Source organism: Lagenorhynchus albirostris, chromosome 3 (assembly GCF_949774975.1).
Source record: "Lagenorhynchus albirostris chromosome 3, mLagAlb1.1, whole genome shotgun sequence".
Taxonomy (NCBI): Eukaryota; Metazoa; Chordata; class Mammalia; order Artiodactyla; family Delphinidae; genus Lagenorhynchus; species Lagenorhynchus albirostris.
The window spans coordinates 62,778,800-62,801,468 of NC_083097.1; the positions used below are offsets into that span (position 1 = coordinate 62,778,800).

Consider the following 22,669-nt stretch of genomic DNA (forward strand, 5'->3'; position numbering starts at 1 on the left):
GGGTTCACAATTAATCATTGTGTGTGTGTGGGGGGGAGAAACCTCATGAGAAAGAATAGTTTGTTTCTTTTCTTTTGCAAGGTCACTAAAAAGTAATTTAGGGACTTCCCTGGTGGCTCAGTGGTTGGGAATCTGCCTGCCAGGACACGGGGTCGATCCCTGGTCCAGGAAGATCACACGTGCCACGGAGCAACTAAGCCCGTGCACCACAACTACTGAGCCCGTGAGACGCAACTGCTGAGGCTCGCACGCCTGGAGCCCGTGCTCTGTGACAAGAGAAGCCACCGCGATGAGAAGCCCACACACTGCAGTGAAGAGTAGCCCCTGCTCGCCGAGAAAGCCGGCAAGCAGCAACAAAGACCCAACGCAGCCAAAAAAACCAAGTAATTTAGTTTTGTACCTGTAAAAGTAATTCTAAATTATACCTACCAGAGAAGTGAGATTTTTAAAAACAAGATGAGAAATAAATAAAATACAAGTGGAGGGTAATGACAAAGCACAAAAAAAGGTAACATATACATGTGATTAATTTCAACTGCTTCCCTAAAAAATGTTGCTTAAAACAAGCAACACTGATTCTCATCAATTTCATCTTTTTTTCAAATCAGATATTTTATTAGGGAGCACAGAAATAACCAATGTGTTAGACTTATGATGGATGAAGAAAGGAAAATCAAACTGCAATTAAGAGCACAAGTTCACTGATAAATCTGTCTCTTTTAACAGTGTGATAATGGATGTCCTAATTTTATAGTATACAGAGATATGTTGTGAAAATTAAGACTTTTTAACCTAAAAGATTCAGTTCTATATGATTACACATGTTAAAGACCACTGAATGATTAGCCTTTAAAAAGTTTTACTTACTCTTGCAATGCCCATTCAATAAGATTGGAAAATTTTATCTCAATTCCTGTAATGTATATAAATGCTGCTTATCACATGGAGATTCTTTCGAAATGAAGATACTTAATGAGGATGAAACATTATATTGTCTCAAAAAGCACTCAACTTTTCAAACCTTAACAGAGAAGTCTTTTTGATTTCTAGGAAGATCTCAATCATTCCACAAACATAATGAATCTCGTAAACTATAGGGTCACTTTATAAGCCATGGGTCATTACAAATATGCAACACAAACAAGAAACTGCACATTTCACTCAACTAAACAGATCCTAACTGAGAAATAAAGCTACTTAAAATGCCTTATATTCAGTCATTTAAAAATTATATCAGGAAACACTTAAATATTTGGAACTCATTTTCCCTACTCTTCTATCCAGTGAGTTGGATTAATCTTAAAATAACAAAACAAAGCAATGGAGTAACTAAAAATAAATATTTCAACTGAACACCATAGGTCTGGAAAAACAAACAAACACACTGCAGTAGTGATGTTGAACCTTCTGAGATTTTAACCACCTTTTCATCTGAGACATTTAATCACTTAAAACTAAACTGAGTTTACAACTAAGTATAAAGACACTTTTGTCAGTCGCTTAACTGCCATGAATTCCATTCAGGTAATTATCCTAGATCAACTTCTAAGCTATAAACTCCCTAAGGGAAGAAGCACATGTTACTGGTCTCTGTATCAGCAGTACTGAGCTGCTGTACATGCCACATGATAGGGGTTCAAACCTGGTAAAAGGAACAGACTTCCATCTAACTTTCCTGATGTTAGAAGTGATTAAGTGGTTGCCTTTGCAACAAAGCCCATTCAGATTGCAGTGCATGCTGGATCAAGATTTCTGCGTTTTAGCTAAAGTCCCCGGAGAGCAGCACCCAGTAGCATGGGGCAGAAAGTGGTGTCAGCTTCCTCTCCCAGCAAAGAAGCGACTTGGTTCAGGTTGCAATGAGGCAGCACTCACTTCCACGCTTCAGGAAGTTATCTGAGGAAAGGCGGAGAAGAGGGTTTCCAGAGGCACCCACAGGCAGGTGAGATAAATCACAAAGAGCGTTATCAACCTCATTTGCAGGGAAAGTCACATTTTAAAAATAACTCACTCTTAATAAGAGGGGGGAGGGAATAGTCCCTTGTTGAGATCACTAAGTTGCCAATATGAGCTAAGTAAAACAAAAGGTAGCATGAAAAAAAAAAAAGGTAGCATGAAATACCTCACTGAAGTTATGTGATTTCTGTTGCCTACTCTAATCATTCCAAAATAGCTCCTGACTCACTGCTCTCCTTAGGAGATACTACTTGGAGGGCTGGGGGGTCATACCTAACAAGGGCTCCTCGCTGGGGCCCGGAAGTTTTCCTAGACTTTACCTCACATACCTGCTCTCATTTTTAGGGGTTCTGATACACCTATTTCACAAACCAATACTTCAACCACCTTCACTGTAATTAAAAACAGCTCAGGCAGCATCCAGGATACTTTGACAGATTCTGCCAACTGTCAGTTTCAGCTGTTCTTTTTCATTTCCACCATAGTTCATAAACTACTATCACAGGAGCCTTAGATTTGTTTTTGGCCTGAACTAATCACTCATTTTCTTTCAAAATCATTCCTTTTGTTTTGATTTTGCCCCTAGACTTGCAATTATATCCAAAAGTAAGGCAGAGATAAATTTTTATTATAACCTAACATTAGTCAAAAATATATTCATAAAACATGAAACTCTCCACTCACAATATTAAATTTTAGATACAGATACCTGTCAGAGTAAGGTAATTTAGGATTGCCTAGGTAAAACTTTAAAGGCCATTTAAAGCTCTGTTCCCTTTTGTTTTAAGTAGGTGCAGGAGGCTGTGCTTATTCCACAAACACTTATTAGGTACAAACACCTACTAAGTGTGGAAACTTCCACAAATGCCTTCTCTTGACAACTTAGATGAAACAAGTCACTACTACTGAGAGTCACAGCCCCAAATGCAGACTTGCAGAAAAATTATGCCATAAACATTCACTCCTTTGCCTCTCCAGTCCACCTTTAAGACTTTATTAAGGACTAATAAATTAGTTTATAAACACATTTAATTACACTGAAGTATTTAAAATCTGGGCTATGTGCAGGGGCTTATTTTCATGTTTTAAAGACCAATCCCCTTCGTTTTAAGTTCATCTCAAGCTTCCCTTGGTAAAACCATGGACATTCATGCAGCTTAAATGTTGTGGAAAACCATGAATTTTCTTTCATGATGCTACCACTCCACAGCTTAGAGAGAATGCAGCCTTCAACATGAAAAACTGCCACTTGATTTTTCTTCTCTGACACATTTTAAACAGAAGAGCTGCGGACTCTCAAGGGAAGCCATATTTCAAAGATTTTGAATAGTAGTATTTGTCAGTATTTTCTCTCATTAAAATTGGTACAATTCATCCAAAACATTTTTCAAATGCCATTATTTTCCAAGCTTACATGCTTAAAAACTGCTTAGAGAAAATCTCTCCATCTGAGAGATTTACTTCAAGAAACCAACAGCAATTATGAAAACTGCAGGAGAAAAAGAAATAATTCACTTTTACAGGCTGGAAAAAATTTTAAAACTCACCTAAGACCTTCATTTTACAGATTAAAAAAACAAGAGTCCACAAAGGTCAAGCAATTTGCCTCAGATCACCAAGCTACTAATAGCAGCACTAGAAATAGAATGAGGTATTTTAATTGCTGTTAGCAGTATCCCAAATCATGCAAGTTATATATATTCTCATCACTTTGTCATTTAAGTTTTAAAAACAAGTATCACTCTTTCTCATCAATTCCTGATGGACTCCTACAACGTACGTTCTACATCTTCAAACTTAAGTTTATGAACTACAAGTTCTAATTCCAACAAAAAAGGGTAGTACTAGTAAGAACTTTCCTCTAAACGTTTTAAGAATGAAAGTTTAGGTGTGCACACCCCTAAACTGTCACAACGAATTTCAGTGTCTGTCCTTTCAATCTCTGTCCCTTAACTACACTTTAGATGTGTTTATTCAACTACGAAAAAGAGAGAGAGAGAAAATTCTAGAAGTTCCTCTTTGACAAAAAATCATTGAAAATCTGTCAATGAAACTAGATCATTACTCCATTAATATATTATGGAAGTCTGGCTTAAATTAGTAAGAGTCACTAGCATTTTATCGAGTTACTGTGTGAAAAGTTAACAAAAGGTAGGAAAACGGCACTCTTGGTTGACTTTGGATCTGAAAGAAGGTATACATCTGACATTGTTAACACAAACTGAAGACGTGATCATAAAAGAAAAAAAAAAAAACAGAGAAAGTGAACAAGTTCCTTTAACAAAAAGCTGTTTCCTATTCAGGCTCTGATCTTTAAATGCAGGGCACTGTGGACTCCTCCTAAGACTTTCAGATTTTCGTTTTAAATGCCCCAATAGAGCAATTCTATAGATTTTAGCTTCGGCTATTCAAGGGCAAAAAGGAGGGCACAGTGAGGACAATTTACACTGGATCATTTTCAAGGACTGTAGTCTAACCACTCATTACTTAACAATTGTCCTTTGTGCACCTGATTATTCTCAAAGTACTGAGAGAACGCAGGACTTCTTTTTGAAAGATACCGGCAACAAAACCTAAGAGAACACGACTTTGATTATAAACTGCTGCGGCACTTCGACCAGGAAAGGGCAGTACGTGTAGTCTTCTTAAAGACCACTAATAAAGCTACATTCTGGTTACAATAATAGACGTATGTTCCTTAATTACGGCCTCCGGTGTTACTCCACAAAAATAACTTCTTAAAAGGTTAATACACCTATATTTTTAAAGCACGACCAGCTTGGCAAGGTGGCAAATTTGTTTGAAAACATAAAACACAGACAATTCACCACCACCGCTCAGTAACACACATACATAAACAGACTCGAAGCGGGGTTAAGCACAAAATCCTTACCCCATTTTGCCCAGTGAAAACTTGCTCGGAAGTTTCTGCTCTTATGCTACGGAACAACTCCAAAGGAATTTCTCCGTCCGTTATTTCGCAGTTGCTTTTCCACCCCCCGAGATCCTTTTGTGGAGGTATTTCAGTGATGCTGAAAATTCAGTTAGTTCCCTTAGGTAAAATGATTTCTCTCTGGGAAATACCAAAATGTTCAAACAGAGGTGGCATTTGCTTATTAGAGTTAAAATGCTGCGCGGAGGAGACGGCGGTCAACTCTATTCCACAAAATGAGTCTATGAATCGGGAAATGCAGAATCCAGCTTCACGGAGTCCTATAAAAAATGAGTTCAGTGGTCATTTCTCTCCTGTCCTCCTCCACACTCAGGGAGAGCCCAGGTAACTCGGCCTTTTCGGTGCTACTAAGGCTGCGGGTTCAAATTTCTCCACCACACCAGGTCCCTGGGGGTGGAGCGTGCAACCCAATGCGACGAGCACTTGAGAGATCCCTACGAGAAAATAAAAATCCTAAGCGCAGTAATGCCACTGCTTCCCTGCGCTCACATTAGAAAAAGCTATGTAGAAAAATCTCTTCCAAGTGCAAACCCAGCGGCTCGCGACGTGCATGGCACTCCACATTGGAATCTGTCTTTTAATTTTTTTCCCCCCTCCTAAGACTGGGAGCAGAGAGGAGGCGGGGAGGAGGAAGAGAAGGCTGGGCAGGATCGATTCATTCTCCCGAGGAGAACACACGGAGCCATTTCCAGGCTGGCAGCAGGCTGGGGGCGCAGCGCACGCCGGGGAGCAGGGGGAGGGGGCCGGATCCCACCTCCCTCAGCCCCTGCCCGCCCCCCGCCGCCGAGCACAATGGAGCCCGGCTCGCGCCCGGCCCTTCATTCGCTGCTGCCGCTCTTCCCTCCGCTCTTCGGAGCACCGCAAGTTCGAGGCTCCGGCGGCGGAGAATGAATGAATCAGAGAGCCAAGCCCCACGCTGCCCCCCGGCACCCTGCCCCCAGCTCCGGGACGGGCCGAACAGCGGCGAAGGACGGGGCTGAAGGGTCGACGGGAGCCCGCCCGAGCCGAGGCGGGCGGCTAATCCCGCGTCGGGACCAGGGGAAAGGGGCTCGAAGCCGCAGAACAGCCGCTGCTCCAGCGCCCCCACCCCTGCTCCTCGCCTCTCCCGCTCCGCGCCGCCGCCACGCGCCGCCGCCACACGCCGCCTCACAGTTCTCGGGCCCCGCCGCCGCCGCCTTCTCACACTTCCATCACCGCCCGCCTTCGCCGGCCTCCAGCTCCTGCTCGGCGGAGCAGCGCTGGCTGCGCGGCCCGAAGCCCGCCGCTGCCTCCGCCTCCACCGGCCGCTCACAGAGCGGAGGGCGCCGCTTCCCAGGTCAGCGCCGCCAGCAAGAGGCGAGCGCGGCAGCAGAGCTGGCTGCGAGGGGCGGGGGAGGGGGCGGGGAGAATCGGGAGCAGTGCGGTCCCTCCCCCTGCTCGCGGGAGGGGGCGGCCGCGGCGGCGGCCGCGGAAACGCGGCCGGGCACCAGGGACTGGGGTGCTGACCCGTCCCGAGAGCCCGGCGGGGCCCTGAGGGTAGCGGGAGGAGGCGGCAGCTGCGAGGGCGGCGGGGACGCTGGTGGTCACGGGCCGAGCCGGCCCTCGTGGGGAGCTAGGCCGGGCGGCAGGTCCGGCGGTCCGTCCTTCCTTTCCCCCCCTCCCCTAGTGGTCGACGGCGCGCGTGCCGTGCGCTCTGCTCCGCTGCTGGCTCCTGGCCCCGCTCCCTGCCGCCACAGCCTCCTCCGCGCCCCACACCGGGTGCTCTCGCTGAGTCTCCATCCTCCCCGCAGGAGGACCTTTAAATAGCAACGTCAGCGCGCTCCTCTCCGCACACACGTCACCCGCCGTTCACGTCACCGGGGTGCGGGGGATGATGTCACGCGGCCGGAAGTACTGCTAAATTAGGGAAGGAGCAGGGGGAGGAGGACTCGGCGAGCTCTTCTGTGCCCACCTGCTCTCGCTTCTCCTTAAAGGCCAAAGCGCAGGAGACAGCCGAGAGGAGCGGCGGGAGGAGGAGATTTCCTTGCAACAAATGTGCCAAACACAAGTGAATCATTCATAGCAACAGTGCCGAAGTGTCAAGCGGGTGATAGCCTATCTCCCACTCCCACCCCTGTTGCAGCAGCTTTCCCGGGTTTCTCAAGTCCCCACCAGCACGGAAATGTGGGAGGAGAGACTGAGCACAGTGGTAGATATGTTTCCAGCAAGACTTGGGGAAAAGCACCTTAATTTTCGAAAGAGTTATTAAATGCCATTCTGGACTTAGTAGGCTTTAAAACTTTTTTTCTTTCTTAGTGGCTACCTAAAGCACTAAAGAATAAAGAGCAGAGCCATGAACACTATCTTAATGATATGAAGTATAATAATGGGGTGGGAGGCATCAAATGATCTAAACGTTTTCATTTGCAAAACAGCAATGTTTTGGCATAGGATAATGAGTCAATCTTGACTTTGTTCCCTTATAATTATCGTCATGTACAACACATAGCAAATCCCAGTGTACCCTCTCAGTTCTGGTTTATCAAGAATATGAGTTTCAGTCTATGGAAACTGAAAATAAGAAAGACTACCAAATCCTTTTTATTTAAGTATTAATACAAGCACAGTTAGACTAATTTTGTCTTCCTTAGTTTTGACCGTATAACGTATAACACAATATCTCTTAAGTATGCTGTTTTTCATTTCCTATATGGCAACGATGAGGAGCCATCTATCTTTAGGTTTACTAGCTATGTGTGTGTTTGTGTCTATAATAAATCATGCTATGAATGCTCTTCAAATTCCAAATTACTACAAAGTTTTTTAAATGTCTCCGTTATTTCATAGTTTATTATTAGGTCAACTCAAATAATGAACTTTGATTTGATCTGATTTAACATGATAACCATGGCCCCAAAACAGAGCTACTACAAAATGCCAAAGGCTGTTGCTATTTCAGAGTTAGTCTATAAGCTCAGTGACCATGTTTTCCAAACCAAAATCCAAACACATCATTTAACAATAGACAAAATATTTGGAATCTGAAGTGACCTGGGAAATTCAGGACAAAGGATTGCCAACCTATTCAGTGATTGTTAGGAGAGCTGTAAATGGATATCAGTGCAGTTTAAATACAAGGAGCTAAAACTCTACGGAATTTATATCATATGTATTTTTAATGTTTTGAATATTAAACTACTCACATGATTCCTAATTAAGGAACATTGGGTTTTACTTCTTTCTGCATTTACGCTTTCTTGATCAAGTTAGGAGCCCAGGACTAAAGAACAACAGCCAAAAGAATTAGGACCAAGTTGCAACTAAATCAGGCTTTCTGTTATCTTCACATTATAAAATCATGATCTTGCTTATAGTTTGAAATATCGAAACTAGTTTTTATTAAGGTTATAACAAAAGTTGATCAAAAGCAAACCCCTGCTTGCCAATTTGTCTAATATATATATATCATATTAATAGAAATTGTACTAATTTATATATCAGACAAATGGAGCTTCTTAAGTGTGTATAAAATATTAAAGCAATAGAGCTATCATTCTTCAAATAAAGTCAACTCTTGGCCCTTACAAATTAAAACACAAATTATTACTCTACTCAAATTTCTCTACAAGCCATTTCCTATCTAAACTAAATCACTTTTCTCTCTTTTGTGCTCTTGCCATTGATGTTAATTAAAGGTCTCAATTTACCATTTTCAAACACTTCATTCTACCCTTTTATCACGACTTCCTCTGGTTTACAATCTTTTTTCCCCTCATTTTTACTCAGCTGTCAAAACAGTATGTTATCTGCCTCCCTGCTTTTACAATGTTGACCCGTCATTAGCGTTTCTGCTTTTCAAACCTACATGGTCCCTCCTCAACTGCTCTTTTGGTCAACTGAAAATTGAGAACAACTTTTTTTTTCTATATAAATCTCAGGGTGCACTGTGATATAATTACTCAAAGTTTGTGTGATTATTTTTTATTTTAACCTCTGCACTTAATCTAGAAAATTCTACCAATAATTGGTCAATTTTTCTTTCTAACTTATGTGGGATTAGCATATAAGGTAATACATGCGTTCATGTATCCAAAGGAATAAGTAAAACTTTGTAACATTTTATGTATCATGGTATGTCTGCTCAGAAAATATAATAATAAATTGTCTTTCTCCTCCCTTGAAACAATTCCAGTACCATTTTGAGAGGAGTCAGAGAACCATTCTATATGGCTTTCCATCTAAAAGTAAATATTTTCTCTCCTAAAACTGAGCTGATGTAACCCAAATGCTAGTCATGAATTTCCCATCCTGATTGTTTTGTTTTTTAAAGTAGTGAGCTTCCTAGAAAGCAATATATTTTCTTTTACCGGAAGAGGCAGAAAGTACTTTAGTAGAGTTTCAAATTTTTAACAGTTCCTTTTTCCCACTATGCTCTGAAAATTTGTGGCAACGTTTATGAATACCCACTGATTTTAGAATCTGTGGGTGGAGGCATCTGTTTTAGTTACAGAGTTTACTTCCATGCCCTCAATAGGGGATGGTGCTGTTCAATGGGATGTTCATAGTTAGGTCATGAGATATGTCTTTTTCAATGAAAAGATATCTAGGTGATAGAAAAACCTTCCATGAAAGAGGGTTAAAGCCAGATTTTATTTTTAATTGCTTAACATTAGATAATAGCAACTCCCCTTCCATGTTCTCTCTTTTTCATTACCAAAATACCACTATTGCTTCAAATAAAGTCATAGGTAGAAACAATAGATTAAAAGATATCTCTCCATATCACAGAAATCTCTAGATTCCTCACTTCTGTGACATAGTTATGAAGAAACTAAATAATCAGCAAAGATTAAAAGTAATAATAAGAAAAGGCTTTTTGAAAAGTTGTAGGGAAATAGAATTTATCCAGTTGATGCTCCAAAGTTATTCCATCTCCTCCATAAATGTAGCAGGTACTGGGTGCCAGTAATTTGTTTGGCCTGTTTAAAACCATCTTTTACTATTATCAGTAAGGTTCTGAATAGAAACAGGGTAGTTAACAGTCTCAGGGGTGAAAGTCTAAGCATTTGGCACCTCCAAGGCAATGGCTTGAGGACAACTTTTACCCTTCTGAGTATCTGCACTGTTTTATCAGAGGGCTTGGGAGTGGTAGAGGAAGGGAAGTCAGAGAATTATCCTTAGGAAAGATATGATATAAAGCCCATGGGCAGTGATCTCATAGAACTATCTCCTGCTCTGATTTTTACTGTAAATTCATTATTTGTTTTCTAAACATGGTTAAAGAGATACAACTAGAATCCCAGACTTGTGAAAGAACATACCAGAAAGTTTTCAATTGGTGCTGTGAGAAAATCATTGTACAACGGTTTATGTAAATTTTTTAAAGATTCAGAAGAGAAGGGGATATGGTGCCTTTGAAAAAATTATCTGGCTTAACTCCAAGTTGTTTGTTTGTTTGGTTGATTGATTGTTCTAAACAGCGGTTACAGAGTACAAAAAATTCAGAGTACAGGCTGGAAAAATATGCAAATCTGCAGAGACCTAGGGTAAAGAACGCAAAGTAAAGCTTGCGCTCTACCTGTGCAGTTCCTTAGAATGGAAGGCTGTGGAAGCTGATTGCCATGGTAACCAATAATCTTTCTGCTGAATGGGGGAACAGGACAACCATGAGGAAAATGTTTTAAATGATCTACCTTATTTTGTGATGTTTTTGCTGCCAGCTAGGAGAAAAACACCATCCAAGGTATTTAGGACAGCCATGCTTAAAGGAAGCTGCCTTCTTTTCAAAGACACAAGGCTGAGGCAAAAACTGGGGGCTCTTTCAAAGAGAGATAAGGGGTTGAGGTGACAATTGCAAGCTCTCTGAAGCAGAACATAATTGGTAAAGACTGACATGGCTAAAGCAGGCAGAAGCAATACCTAGAAACTGTGTTGAAGGGTCTCCCGAGCGTAAGAGGTCAGACATGAATAAAGATTCTCAACATTTGGGAGTTTCAGCCAAGTTAGCTTATGTTACTCGTGAGACTTTTTATTTCTTTTTATCTGGTTGTAAATAGTAATTTCTCTAAAATTTAAAATGGAAATGGTAAATATATCTTTAGTCAGTATCTATTATTTTAATAATAAATAATATTCTTATCATATACATGATAAATATATATATTGATATAGACAGATAGCTAGATAGATCTGTATAATATGCCTGTATTGACTGGGTCATCTGCAAAAATCTCTTACCCTTGGAATAAAATCCAAATTCCACGCCTTGGCCTAAGAGACACTGCATGACAGACCGCTGCCCACCTCTCTTACCTTGGTTACAGTTCCTCACCACCTCCGCTGCTACTGTGTGAGCTGGTGTGTCAACTGCAAAGGATCAGAAACCCCACCTAATCGTGACGTAAGCTAAGACTGGCTTTTATTTGCTTATTTACTTAACAAGAAGTCTGCAGTTAGGTGGTCCTAAAGTTGGTTTGGAAGGTCCAGTGTATCATTAGGGTCCAGGTTCTCTCCAACCTTTCGCTCTTCTATCTTCATATGTTGGTTTTTAAACCTGGTCCTTTGTCTCATGGTTGTTAAAAGACTATTGCGTTTCCAGGCATCATATTCTCACAAAAAGCATCCAAAGCAGAAAAGGAGAGAAAGAGGCAGGAATTTTCTCCTTTATGCCTGTTTGTACCAGAGAGAAAAATTCTCAAGAGGACCCCAGAAAATTCCCTCTCATGTCTCATTGGCCAGAACTGGGTTACACGCCCATCCCTAAATCAATCACTGATGCTTTGGAACAGAATTTTCATGATTCTCTTAGACAAATGACGGTTCATCCTTTGAATCTTCCTATTGTGTCTGAACAAAATTAGAGCTCTCTCAGCAAGGAAGAAGAGGCAATGGCTGTTGGACAAGCAAACCATATATTTGCCACTCGGCCCAAAGCCGCTCTGCTATTCCTGCTGCTCTTCAACTATGACAAGCTTGTTCCAAACTCAGGGCCGTTGCCACCTGGAACACATATGCCTAAGATAGTCACACTCCTCCTTATCATTCAGGTCTATGTTCACATTGCATCTCTTGAGAGATACCTCCTGAACATCCTGGGGAATCTCTCTAAGTGGAGCTTTCAGGAATGAGAACTGGCAGGGAACAGAATATTCAAATTGGGTACTTCAAGGCATGCTTATTAAAGATACTACTTACAAAGGTGGGACAGGGTGTAGGAAAACCATAAGAGAGGGGGCAATATCTGGCTTAGCAGGGCAGACCACCCTTCTATACCTGAAAGGACAAGAATAGAAAGCAGTGGCTAGAAATGAAACAGAGAAGATTGTGTGGACAGGAGCTGAGTCCTTGGTTAAGGGTCACAGCCAGCCCACAGAGACCCCACAAGGAGGGAGCCCAGGAAATAAACATCTCAACTTCACCAATAAATACCTCTCCCCTTACCCCCTCCCCACCTCCTACTGGTGGCCCCCTTCCTAAACTTGACATATAGGAAGTTAGAGGGCACAGGAGTCCAGTGATGTAGTCTATACACGTTGTCTTCCTGGGGCAAAGAGCAGGGAGAAGAGTGCAGGGTGTATCTGGTGGGGCGAACAGAAGGAATCCAGCCCAAATCATATTCTACTTGTCAGCTGTTAGATTAACAATTATTTAGAGTTTGGCACATGGAAAAACAAGTACAGTTAAGCCCTGAGCAACATGGGGATTAGGGCACCGTCCCTCCACCCAGTGGAAAATCCGAAAATCTGAGTATAACTTTACAGTCACCGTCCCCACCTCTCCCATTTAACCAGCTACCAATCACGTACTATTACAAAATCCACATGTAAGTGGACTGTGCAGTTTAAACCCATGTTGTTCAGGGGTCCACCGTACTACCACAGACTGTTAGCAGGAGTGTAAATTGGTGTACCCTTGAAGGCATACATAAATTTTGACATAGCGGTTCTAAATACTTTAAAGAAAGTATCCTACAGATATACTTTCTCATGCATTCAAAGAAACACATGCAAAAATTTATTGTATTGCTATAAAATAAAAAAAGGAGAGCAAACAACACCTATGTCCATCAAAGGGGACTGATAAATAAAAATGGTATAACCATATAATAAAATACTATGCAGCTATTAAAAAGAATGAGATAGACCCATAGTGCTGATAAGGAAAGATGCCCAATATAAAAAAATTCTGGATGAATACAGTAAACTAAATTGTGCTTTAAGGAGTGGGATTATAAGTTTGAGAGTTAGGGGGATTTTTTAAAACTTTTCCCTATTACTATTTATATTGTTTGATTTTTTTTTTTTACCATTAACACATTATCTTCATAATATAAAACCAAACCAAATTATTTAAAAATATTATTTAAAACACACAAATATGTTAAAACTTAACAGTAGGAGGACAGAATAACACATTAATATACATTTTATGTTCCTGTCTCCCTCATATCCTTTTTTGAAGAAGACTGTGTAAGTTCAAAAATATATTTATAGAAAGAGAAGAAATTGAAATAAGATACTTTATTGGAAATAGTGATTTCATTATACTCTTCACTGATGCAACAATATCTGGATATTTTATTTTAGGAAAGATGCTAATGAGATAGCAAGATAACAAAGGTGGTGAGAACCAAGAAAAGGCCATGTGAGGTGTGGGTGAAGGCAGATGTTTAATTTGCTGAAGACAAAACCAAGGGGAGACATGATGATTGACTTCATAGCATGTCTGTCCCAAACAACAGTTAATAACTGTGTGAATATGTGCTACATGAGGTAGTAAAGGGTCAATGGTAAAATTTATTAAAAGGTAACTGTTAGCTCAGTATGAGAAAGAATGCAAAAATGATCAGATCTCTATCAATAGAATTGATTACCCTGAGAATAATTGGCTTATTGTTTCCTCACTATGTCTATTACAGCATAAACTGGCTTTATGACCAATTGTTGGGATGATGTTACTCTTACCAGGTAAGAGGTTGGATATAAGACCTTTAAAGTCATTTTTTATTCAAAGATTTTATGACTCTTCAAGTCTGAGCTCACATCAAAGTCATCCTTCACCATTAGCTTCTCTACACTGTCTCCTTCAGAAAACTTACCCTCTCCTCTGATGTCAGTCATTGCCACTGCACAACTTACCTTCTTTGCTACCCTCCATGCTCTGATCTCACATCTAGCCTACTGAACAGCCCCACTGAGTGTTCTTAAAAATCAAAATGGCTAAAGCAAATTAAACACCTTAATACCCCATATTTGTCCTCTTGGGATTTTCTTATTTCTGTACGTGATAGGTCAAGCAAGGCTAACACATGTGACTTGTAAAGAAACAACAAGCCCTTTTAAAATTCAGATCATTTATTACTTACATAAATAGCAAAAGCAAAGACAGCAGAAGTGCCAGCTGCTCATGTCCCTTGTCCCACAAGACAACACAGAAACAAAAGGACCTGGGTGACAATGCAACATGAGTTGTGGGACATACTGTTGCTGAGGAACTGATTCCACACTGCAGCTAAGTAGTTTTATAGCCTGCAGTGGTGTGCTAAGGGGGGTGGTGTTATATACTAAAGGATTTGGCTGACATTTTTATTTCTGGTTTCTAGGAGATAACCTCTAAATCCTTGGAATTTCCCAAGGCATAAGAGTGTCTTCAGTATTTATGGTGGGTACCTTGGGCCATACCTGAATTTTTTGCTAATGCAATGACTTGGGACAGGAGCTGGACATGCCAGAAAAAACAACCATATAATTAGAGAGCTGGGGCTTTGAGCCAGGTGATATCAGCCCCAATCTCTGGGAAGGAGAGAGGGACTAGAGATCAATTCAATCATTTTGTCAATGAGTCAATTAATCCTGCCTACATAAAGAAACCCCAATAAAAACTCTAGACACAGAGGCTCAGGTAAGCTTCCCTGAATGGTAACCACACAGGATGTGTGGGATGGTTACACAGCCTAAAGATATGGAAGCTTCATATTTGGGACCCTCCAGAACTTGCCCTATGTGTCTCTTCAGTTTTCTGGTCCTGATTTATCCTTTATAATAAAACCATAATCATAAGTCTAGTGCTTTCCTGAGTTCCGTGAGTTGTTCTAGTGAATTATCAAACTTGAGGGGATAGTGGAAGCACCTGAATTTGTAGCTAGTTGGTCAGAAGTGTGGGTGGCCTGAGAATCCCTGAGCTAATGGCTAGTGTCTTAAGTGAGCACAGCCTTGTGGGGACTGGGTTTTTTATTTATTTGTTTGTTTATATTGAAGTATAGTTGATTTACAATGTTGTGTTCGTTTCAGGTGTATAGCAAGGAACTGTGCTCTTTTTTTTTTTTTTTTTTTTGCAGTATGCGGGCCTCTCACTGTTGTGGTCTCTCCCGTTGCGGAGCACAGGCTCCGGACACGCAGGCCCAGCGGCCATGGCTCACAGGCCCAGCCGCTCCGCGGCATGTGGGATCTTCCCGGACTGGGGCACGAACCCGTGTCCCCTGCATCGGCAGGCGGACTCTCAACCACTGCCCCACCAGGGAAGCCCAGGAACTGTGCTCTTAACCTGTGAAGTCTGACCTGATTCTGGGTGGTTAGCATCATAATTGCATTGCAGAGGGGAAGGCAGAAAACCTCATACCTGTTCAGAACCTAAGAGATGATGAGAAATGGTCTCATGATACCCTCCCAGAAAGATGTGGAGACAAGTGAGAAATGGCTTTGCAGCAGCAGTTCCTCACAAGCTTCCCACGGTCTCACGTTCCAAGAAGATCACAGAACAGTCTGCCAAACTTAGATCAGCTGCAGGTAAGCTTTGCATCGAAAAGGGTCTGGAAATACGTTTACCAAAATGATGGCAGTTGTTGTCCCTGAGTCGTGGAATCAGAGTTTTTGGCTTTCTTCTTAATGCCTTTCTTTTTTATACGTTATAGAGGCAATTTAGGGAGCGTTTCAGTGTGGTCTTTGGGGACATCCTGCCTGGGTTTGAATCTCAACTCTGTCATTTAGCATCTACATGTTCTTGACAGTGACCCACTACCTGTCCTGAGACCCAGGGCTCAGCCAGCTCCGGATTCTCCTAGGTGTGCATCCACCCTCCCTTTACCTTCTTCATCTATAAGAACATCACATGGAACTTGATCATTTTATTTCCCAGAATGAAACTATAATATGTCCATGACAAGGTTCTAATTCATCATCTTTGTTTCTCATTAAAACAACTCAGTGAACGAATAAAAACCAGGCTGTTTGGCATGATTGTTTTCCTACTAAACCAAGACTTCACGCAATTTACTTAGCTTCTCAATGCCTAAGTTTTCTCATTTGTAAAATAAAAACAATAAATAATAGTCCCTACTTCATAGAATTATTGTGAGGATTAAATGAGTTAATATAAACAAAACCCTTAGAACAGTGCCTGGCACATAGAAAGCACTCAACAAATGTTAATTATTTTTAATACTTTTATGTGTTATTTGATTTGTGTACAAGGACCACATATTATCTTTGTAAACAGGAAAATTAAAAGGTGCAAAAATTAAAATTTCCTATTATGTATAAATCACATTAATTTTTTTCAATTCTCATCTAGACAAACTGGCCAAATTTTTGCTTATAGTCATAACATCTCATAGTCACCATATAGAGAAATGGAATTAACTTTACAGAATATTTGAAAACTTCAATGAATATCTTAGATGAATATATACATATATAAAATAGAAGTATTTTTAAAATGTACATATACATAATTTTAAATTACTTGAAATTCTTCAACCACCTTCCAAAATAATCCACAGTTAACATTTTGTTCTCATATACATTTAAAGGAAGAACATTAGATGTTTATAATGTTTTATCTGTGGGTAATGGAATTCTGGATACTTTTTTCTTTATACCTTTATACATATTCTAAATTCTGTCAAGTCATCATGTATTATTTTTTATAATTAGAAAAATATTATACTTAACTATAAAATTATTTTTATCAGAATCTTTTTTGCACTATATGTAAAAGAAAGTAGAAACAGAAAGCATTTGAGAATCCAGTGACATGAGAGATTGCTTTTAAAACATTCTGAAATTACATTTTTATTGGTTTTAACAAGATTTACAACCTACTCAATGCAATAGAGTGGGCACGACAAAACAAATTTGTCTGAAAGCACTAGAGCCAGCACATGAATAGTCATGACATTCAGTGGCATGTCCCTTGTTGAAAAATATTTTTTATAATCTGTAATGGTGGATTCTTTACTAACAGGGTAAGCTGCATGTAGAATAAAATGAAAAGATTTTAAAAGTAGAGATTAAAATATTATAGATTAAAGATGATAAAGTATTTTAATTAAACTTCCTTTTGTTGTGTTAATACAAATTATAATCAAACATGGACTTAAAGAACATCAGCAAGTTTATACATATGGATATTAAGAATATGGAGTTTGGAATCAGACAGACTTTAACTTCGAGTCTTCTTGGCCTTGCCAGGTAGCCTGGATAAATTATTGAATATCTCTGAGCCTCAACTTTCCAGTCCCTAAAATGTGTATAATAATAATACCATGGACTTCCCTGGTGGCACAGTGGTTGAGAGTCCTCCTGCCGATGCAGGGGACACAGGTTCGTGCCCCGGTCCGGGAAGATCCCACATGCCGCGGAGCGGCTGGGCCTGTGAGCCATGGCCGCTGAGCCCGAGCGTCCGGAGCCTGTGCTCCGCAACGGGAGAGGCCACAACAATGAGAGGCCCGCGAACCGCAAAAAAAAAAAAAAAAAAAAAAAATACCTGAAGGGTTTGCTATAATAATTAAATGAAAAATAAAACACTGGTACATTGCAAATGCTTAGTAAATGCAACTTTTATGTATGAAAGGAAGCTGTCAGTTTTTTATTTCTTTTACTGGCATGAAAATTAATGGCATTCTTCCTACTTCTGTAATCAGCTGTATAAGAGGAACTATATACATGGAAAAGCAACATTAGACTATGTAAGAATTGGAGAAGCTGACTTCAAAGTTGTTTCTAAAATGCATTCCTTTCCTTTAAAGCATACAAAACCTTTGAGAGTTTTACACAGAGGCATACCATACCAACTCTGTGATCTTATCAAGTGTAAAAGGAAACCAAATACAGAGAATCTAGCATAAAAATACAAAATCTTTTCTACTTTGCCCAGTGATCTCTGAATCCTTCTGAACTACTACATTGTAGCCTCTTCCATCCATGAACTGGTCTGCAGATTATCATTGACCCTGGATTTACCACATAGGTAACAGTAAACTCCCAGCCTTTAAAGAATGCCTTTCCTGGGCTTCCCTGGTGGTGCAGTGGTTGGGAGTCCACCTGCCGATGCAGGGGACGCGGGTTCGTGCCCCGGTCCGGGAAGATACCGCATGCCGCGGAGCGGCTGGGCCCGTGAGCCATGGCCGCTGAGCCTGCGCGTCCGGAGCCTGTGCTCCGCAAGGGGAGAGGCCACAGCAGTGAGAGGCCAGCGTACCGCAAAAGAAAAAAAAAAGAATGCCTTTCCTTGCACAAAGGCTCATGTCAAACTTCAAAGGCCTTTGGACATCTCAGTCAAAGTTGACCTCAAAGCTTACCGCATGAGTTAACTGAGCCCTTAAGAGTACTTTAGTGTAGGGACTTCCCTGGCGGTCCAGTGGTTGAGACTGTGCTTCCGCTGCAGGAGGGAGATGGGTTCGATCCCTGGTTGGGGAACTAAGATCTCACATGCCAAGCAGTGCGGCCAAAAAAATAAAAATAAAAAGAGTACATTAGGGTACCTATTACAGTTTTTAGCTAAATGTCCACAAAACATTTTTCCTTAAGGGGAAAACCTTTCTTCATTGTTCTTCTGCCCTTCCCACTCCTACAAGAAGACTTCTCTGGAACGACTGAACATCCCACAGTTTGGAGCCAGAAAGAAAGTGGTCTACCTCTATCCTTCACCCAGCACCTACTCTGGAGTGACCACTGAGGCTTCAGCTACATGGAGCATTCCTCCAGTCCATGGCATTCCCTTAACTAACAGCATCTCCCTGGGACCCTCTCATCTAAAAAGGGGGTCAACACTCTTGAGCATGAAGTGTACAGGAATGAGAGCCGCTACCTTTCTGCCTACTTACCCAAACTCTCAGATTTTTCCTATCATTTCTCCCATTGCTCTCATAGGTACTTTCTACTTGGAGGAGCTTATTATCATCTATGAATCTGATATTGTCTTCCAGATTACCTACACAAATTTTAAATAGGTTTGCCTCAGCACAGAGGTATCTCTGAAATCCTGCTGTTTATGCTTCTCTACATTAAGACATGTTCATATACTCTCTTTCCTCATTTTAAGCCAGGTCTCTATCCTTATTTTATTTTTAAAGTACTGCCAATCCACTGATGACCTCATCAAAATTTCTTATTAAATAGTAGGAAATGTCTTTGCATTTAAGGATTTGGTGAAAGTCTTATAAGTTTTGCCCACTAGTTTTCCCTTTGGCACAACAGTCTTTATTTTGCTAAAGACCTCATAATATTTCTATGTGAATTTCTCTTACAAGCTATGGTGCCTTTTCCCCAGTAGGTTGTTTTATACGTTTTTCAATGGTCCTACCAGTTAATTACAGATTCAGCTTGTTTATCCAGTATGGTGCAATACTCGCTGTCTGTAAGTTTCCACAGCTATGCCTGCAATTCTTCATTTAGATAGAATTCAGATAAGCAATCCATCAGTCCCCAGGAAAGTTTGCCAGCCGTTGCACCATTTAACACTTGATGTTCTTTAAAAACCTATGTAGATCAAGTTCTGTTGATTCATCTCTTTCTGGTGTGTTAACTAGTAACCAGGCACTTCTCAGTATTTATTCTTAAGAATAATATGACCTTGTATCTGTATAGTGCTTTATGCTTTTCAATTATTTTCCGCTTTTCCATGGGTCCAATAGTATTAATCTCTGTGAATCAAAAGATAAACTACGTTAAAAAAATAAAGCCTATTAATCAAAAAAACATAATTTAAAAGTGGGACTCAGGGTTGTGTTTCCTTAGTAAAGACAGAGGAGAAAAAAGAAAACCAATTCATTTACTGTTAGGACTGTCTGTTGTATTCCTTTCCACTCCAGTTAAGTAATTCCCCTCATTCTCTGCTTTACCTCTTCTGATTGACTTAAAGTTTCTTTTCTTGGTTTAGGGTTTCCTACGAAATGCTTCTCAAATTCTTATTGACCATCATCTATTACTAAATTATCAGTTGATTTTCAAAGAAAACTACTATACGATAGTTTTTATTTATTGGACATCTACTACCTGCCAAGCACTGTGCTGAACATTTTATATTTTTTTAGGCCCACAATAAATTTAATGGAGTGGGTATTCACCCCGCTTTATGGAAGAGGAACCAGAAGCGCAGCAGGAATTTATTTGTTGCTTGCCTGAAGTCCAGCTGGAGTTAAACACAAATCTGCCTAATTCCAAACCTTTGCCCTCAACGCCTATACTCTTTTGCCATTTAATTGGAGCTAAATCAAGCATTTCTAGAACTGTGAGTGGCCAGATTAGGATGTTGACAATCTGCATTCTGGGCTGGTTCTGCCACAGGGCAGGGCAGGTGACTTGTGGGAACCTGTTTCTTTATGTGTTAAAAGTGTTAGCAGATTACAAGACCTTTAACGTTCTGTCCTTCTATTTATGTAAATATTCACTAACCCTATGTGGTCAATAGATAGGCACCAAATAAAAGGAAAAAATGTGAAAACGTTCTCCTCTTTTAAGTGGAAAGAGAACAGTCTGATAGTATTCATAACAATTCCTCCACACAGGAGGAACACGTGTGTTCTATTATTTTACTTCACAGCCCTACCTGCCCCAAAACCCCCACTGAGGCACCCATTGAGCAGTACAGCCCCCACTTTGAATGTGATGGCACGTATATCTGCAAATGAATTTTATTCATTGCTATGAGTCATGGATATACATGTTCATTGCTTGACTTGAAACTGCAATAATTGAAAGTTTGAATGTAACAGAGTGCTTATTCCCTTATTCAGATTGTATTCGGAGTGATCTAGTGAAGAAAATTAACAGTCAGGGCTTAGATTTGGCTAAGTCAGACTTAGTTTTTCCCCAGATAATTTTTAGATTTCTAGGCTTCTCTTATTCTTTACATAATAATTCAGCCTTGGGACTTCCCTCGTGGTGCAGTGGTTAAGAATCCGCCTGCCAGTGCAGGGGACACGGGTTCGAGCCCTGGTCTGGGAAAATCCCACATGCCGCAGAGGAACTAAGCCCATGCGGCACAACTACTGAGACTGCGCTCTAGAGCCTGCAAGCCACAACCACTGAAGCCCGTGAGCTCTAGGGCCGGTGCTCCACAACAAGAGAAGCCACTGCAATGAGAAGCCCGTGCACTGCAACAAAGACCCAATGCAGCAAAAGAAAATTCAGCCTTTTTCTTGTTTCCGTTTATAATAGAAACCTTCTATGGGGGTTACTTTGCATGCCTTCCCTCCTACCCCATCCCCAGTCCTGCCCAAGTCCTAGCCACACCAATCTTCCTCCACCCTTCTCTGCCCTGCTCCGTGCCTCAGAAGACTGAAATTTGCTGACTATATCTCCATGACTCTTTGTGAGCTGGAACACATAGGAGATCTGAGGGTGGAAAGTGGGGTATTTTCTGTTCCCCCCTGCTTTGGCACCCCAGCTCTTGGTCATCAATCATCAACCACATTTTCTGTCAGATCACTCTTTTTTTCCAGCTCCAGCTCTCACTGGGTTCTGCTAACTCTATTTCCTTTCTTCGTTTCTTCATCCCCAGGGGGGAATTGGTTCTCTCTCTGTAGCTGGCTGCTGGGTGCCTCACCATACTTTATCTTATCCTTGTCTGTATATCTTTGAGTAGTCTTTTCATTAAAGTCTCTTCCTTTGAACCACCTAGGGTGAATTTTGTTTCTTCCTTAGGACCCCAACTGATTCACCATCTCTTACCTAAAAGCCATTGAATTGGAACTTAAGCACTTCAATCTAAAGATGACATTGACTTCAGTCAATGAATACATATTGAACATCTTGAAATGCTCAGGATTATACTAAATGCTGTGAGAGGTACCAAAGTCATTGGTGACATGATTCTTGTCCTTGAGAAGTTTATAATCTAATTAGAAAGTCCATGGTCAATATATTAAAAAATGAACATGTAACACAGCACTTTAAATTTTATTTTATTTTTTGGCCATGCCATGCAGCTTGCGGGATCTTAGTTCCCTGACCAGGAATTGAACCTGGGCCCATGGCAGTGAAAGTGTTATGACCTAAACGCTGGACCGCCAGGGAATTCCCAGGACTTTAAATCTTTTTTAAAAAAAATAAATAAATTTATTTATGGCTGCGTTGGGTCTTCGTTGCCGCACGCAGGCTTTCTCTAGTTACGGTGAGCAGGGGCTACTCTTCATTGTGCTATGCGGGCTTCTCATTGCGGTGGCTTCTCTTGTTGCGGAGCGTGGGCTCTAGGCGCATGGGCTTCAGTAGTTGTGGTTTGCAGGTTCTAGAGCGCAGGCTCAGTAGTTGTGGTGCACAGGCTTAGTTGCTCTATGGTATGTGGGATCCTCCCAGACCAGGGCTCAAACCCATGTCCCCTGCATTGGCAGGCAGATTCTTAATCACTGCGCCACCAGGGAAGTCCAGGATTTTAAATCTTAAATTAGGTAGTTTATAAGACTAGTCAGGAGACAGGAGATAAAATTATCATAGGAAATGCTCACCCTCCAGATATGCCATACTTCTTGTATTTTTAAATTTTCTGAATTGGAAACATTTTTTATTTATTACACATAAAATATATTATTCT

At 40.9% G+C, this 22,669-nt stretch overlaps 1 protein-coding gene across 4 annotated transcripts in view; it reads right to left on the minus strand.

The window, feature by feature from the left end:
- HOMER1 (homer scaffold protein 1) overlaps positions 1-5,541 on the minus strand; it is a 124,354-nt gene extending 118,813 nt beyond the window's left edge. For all 4 annotated transcript variants that reach the window (XM_060143183.1, XM_060143182.1, XM_060143184.1 and 1 more), the window contains exon 1: positions 4,847-5,541. In XM_060143183.1, the coding sequence (XP_059999166.1) occupies positions 4,847-4,851 (5 nt within the window). In that variant the 5' untranslated portion in view covers positions 4,852-5,541. The remainder of the gene's footprint in view (positions 1-4,846) is intronic.
- Positions 5,542-22,669: the final 17,128 nt, after the last annotated feature.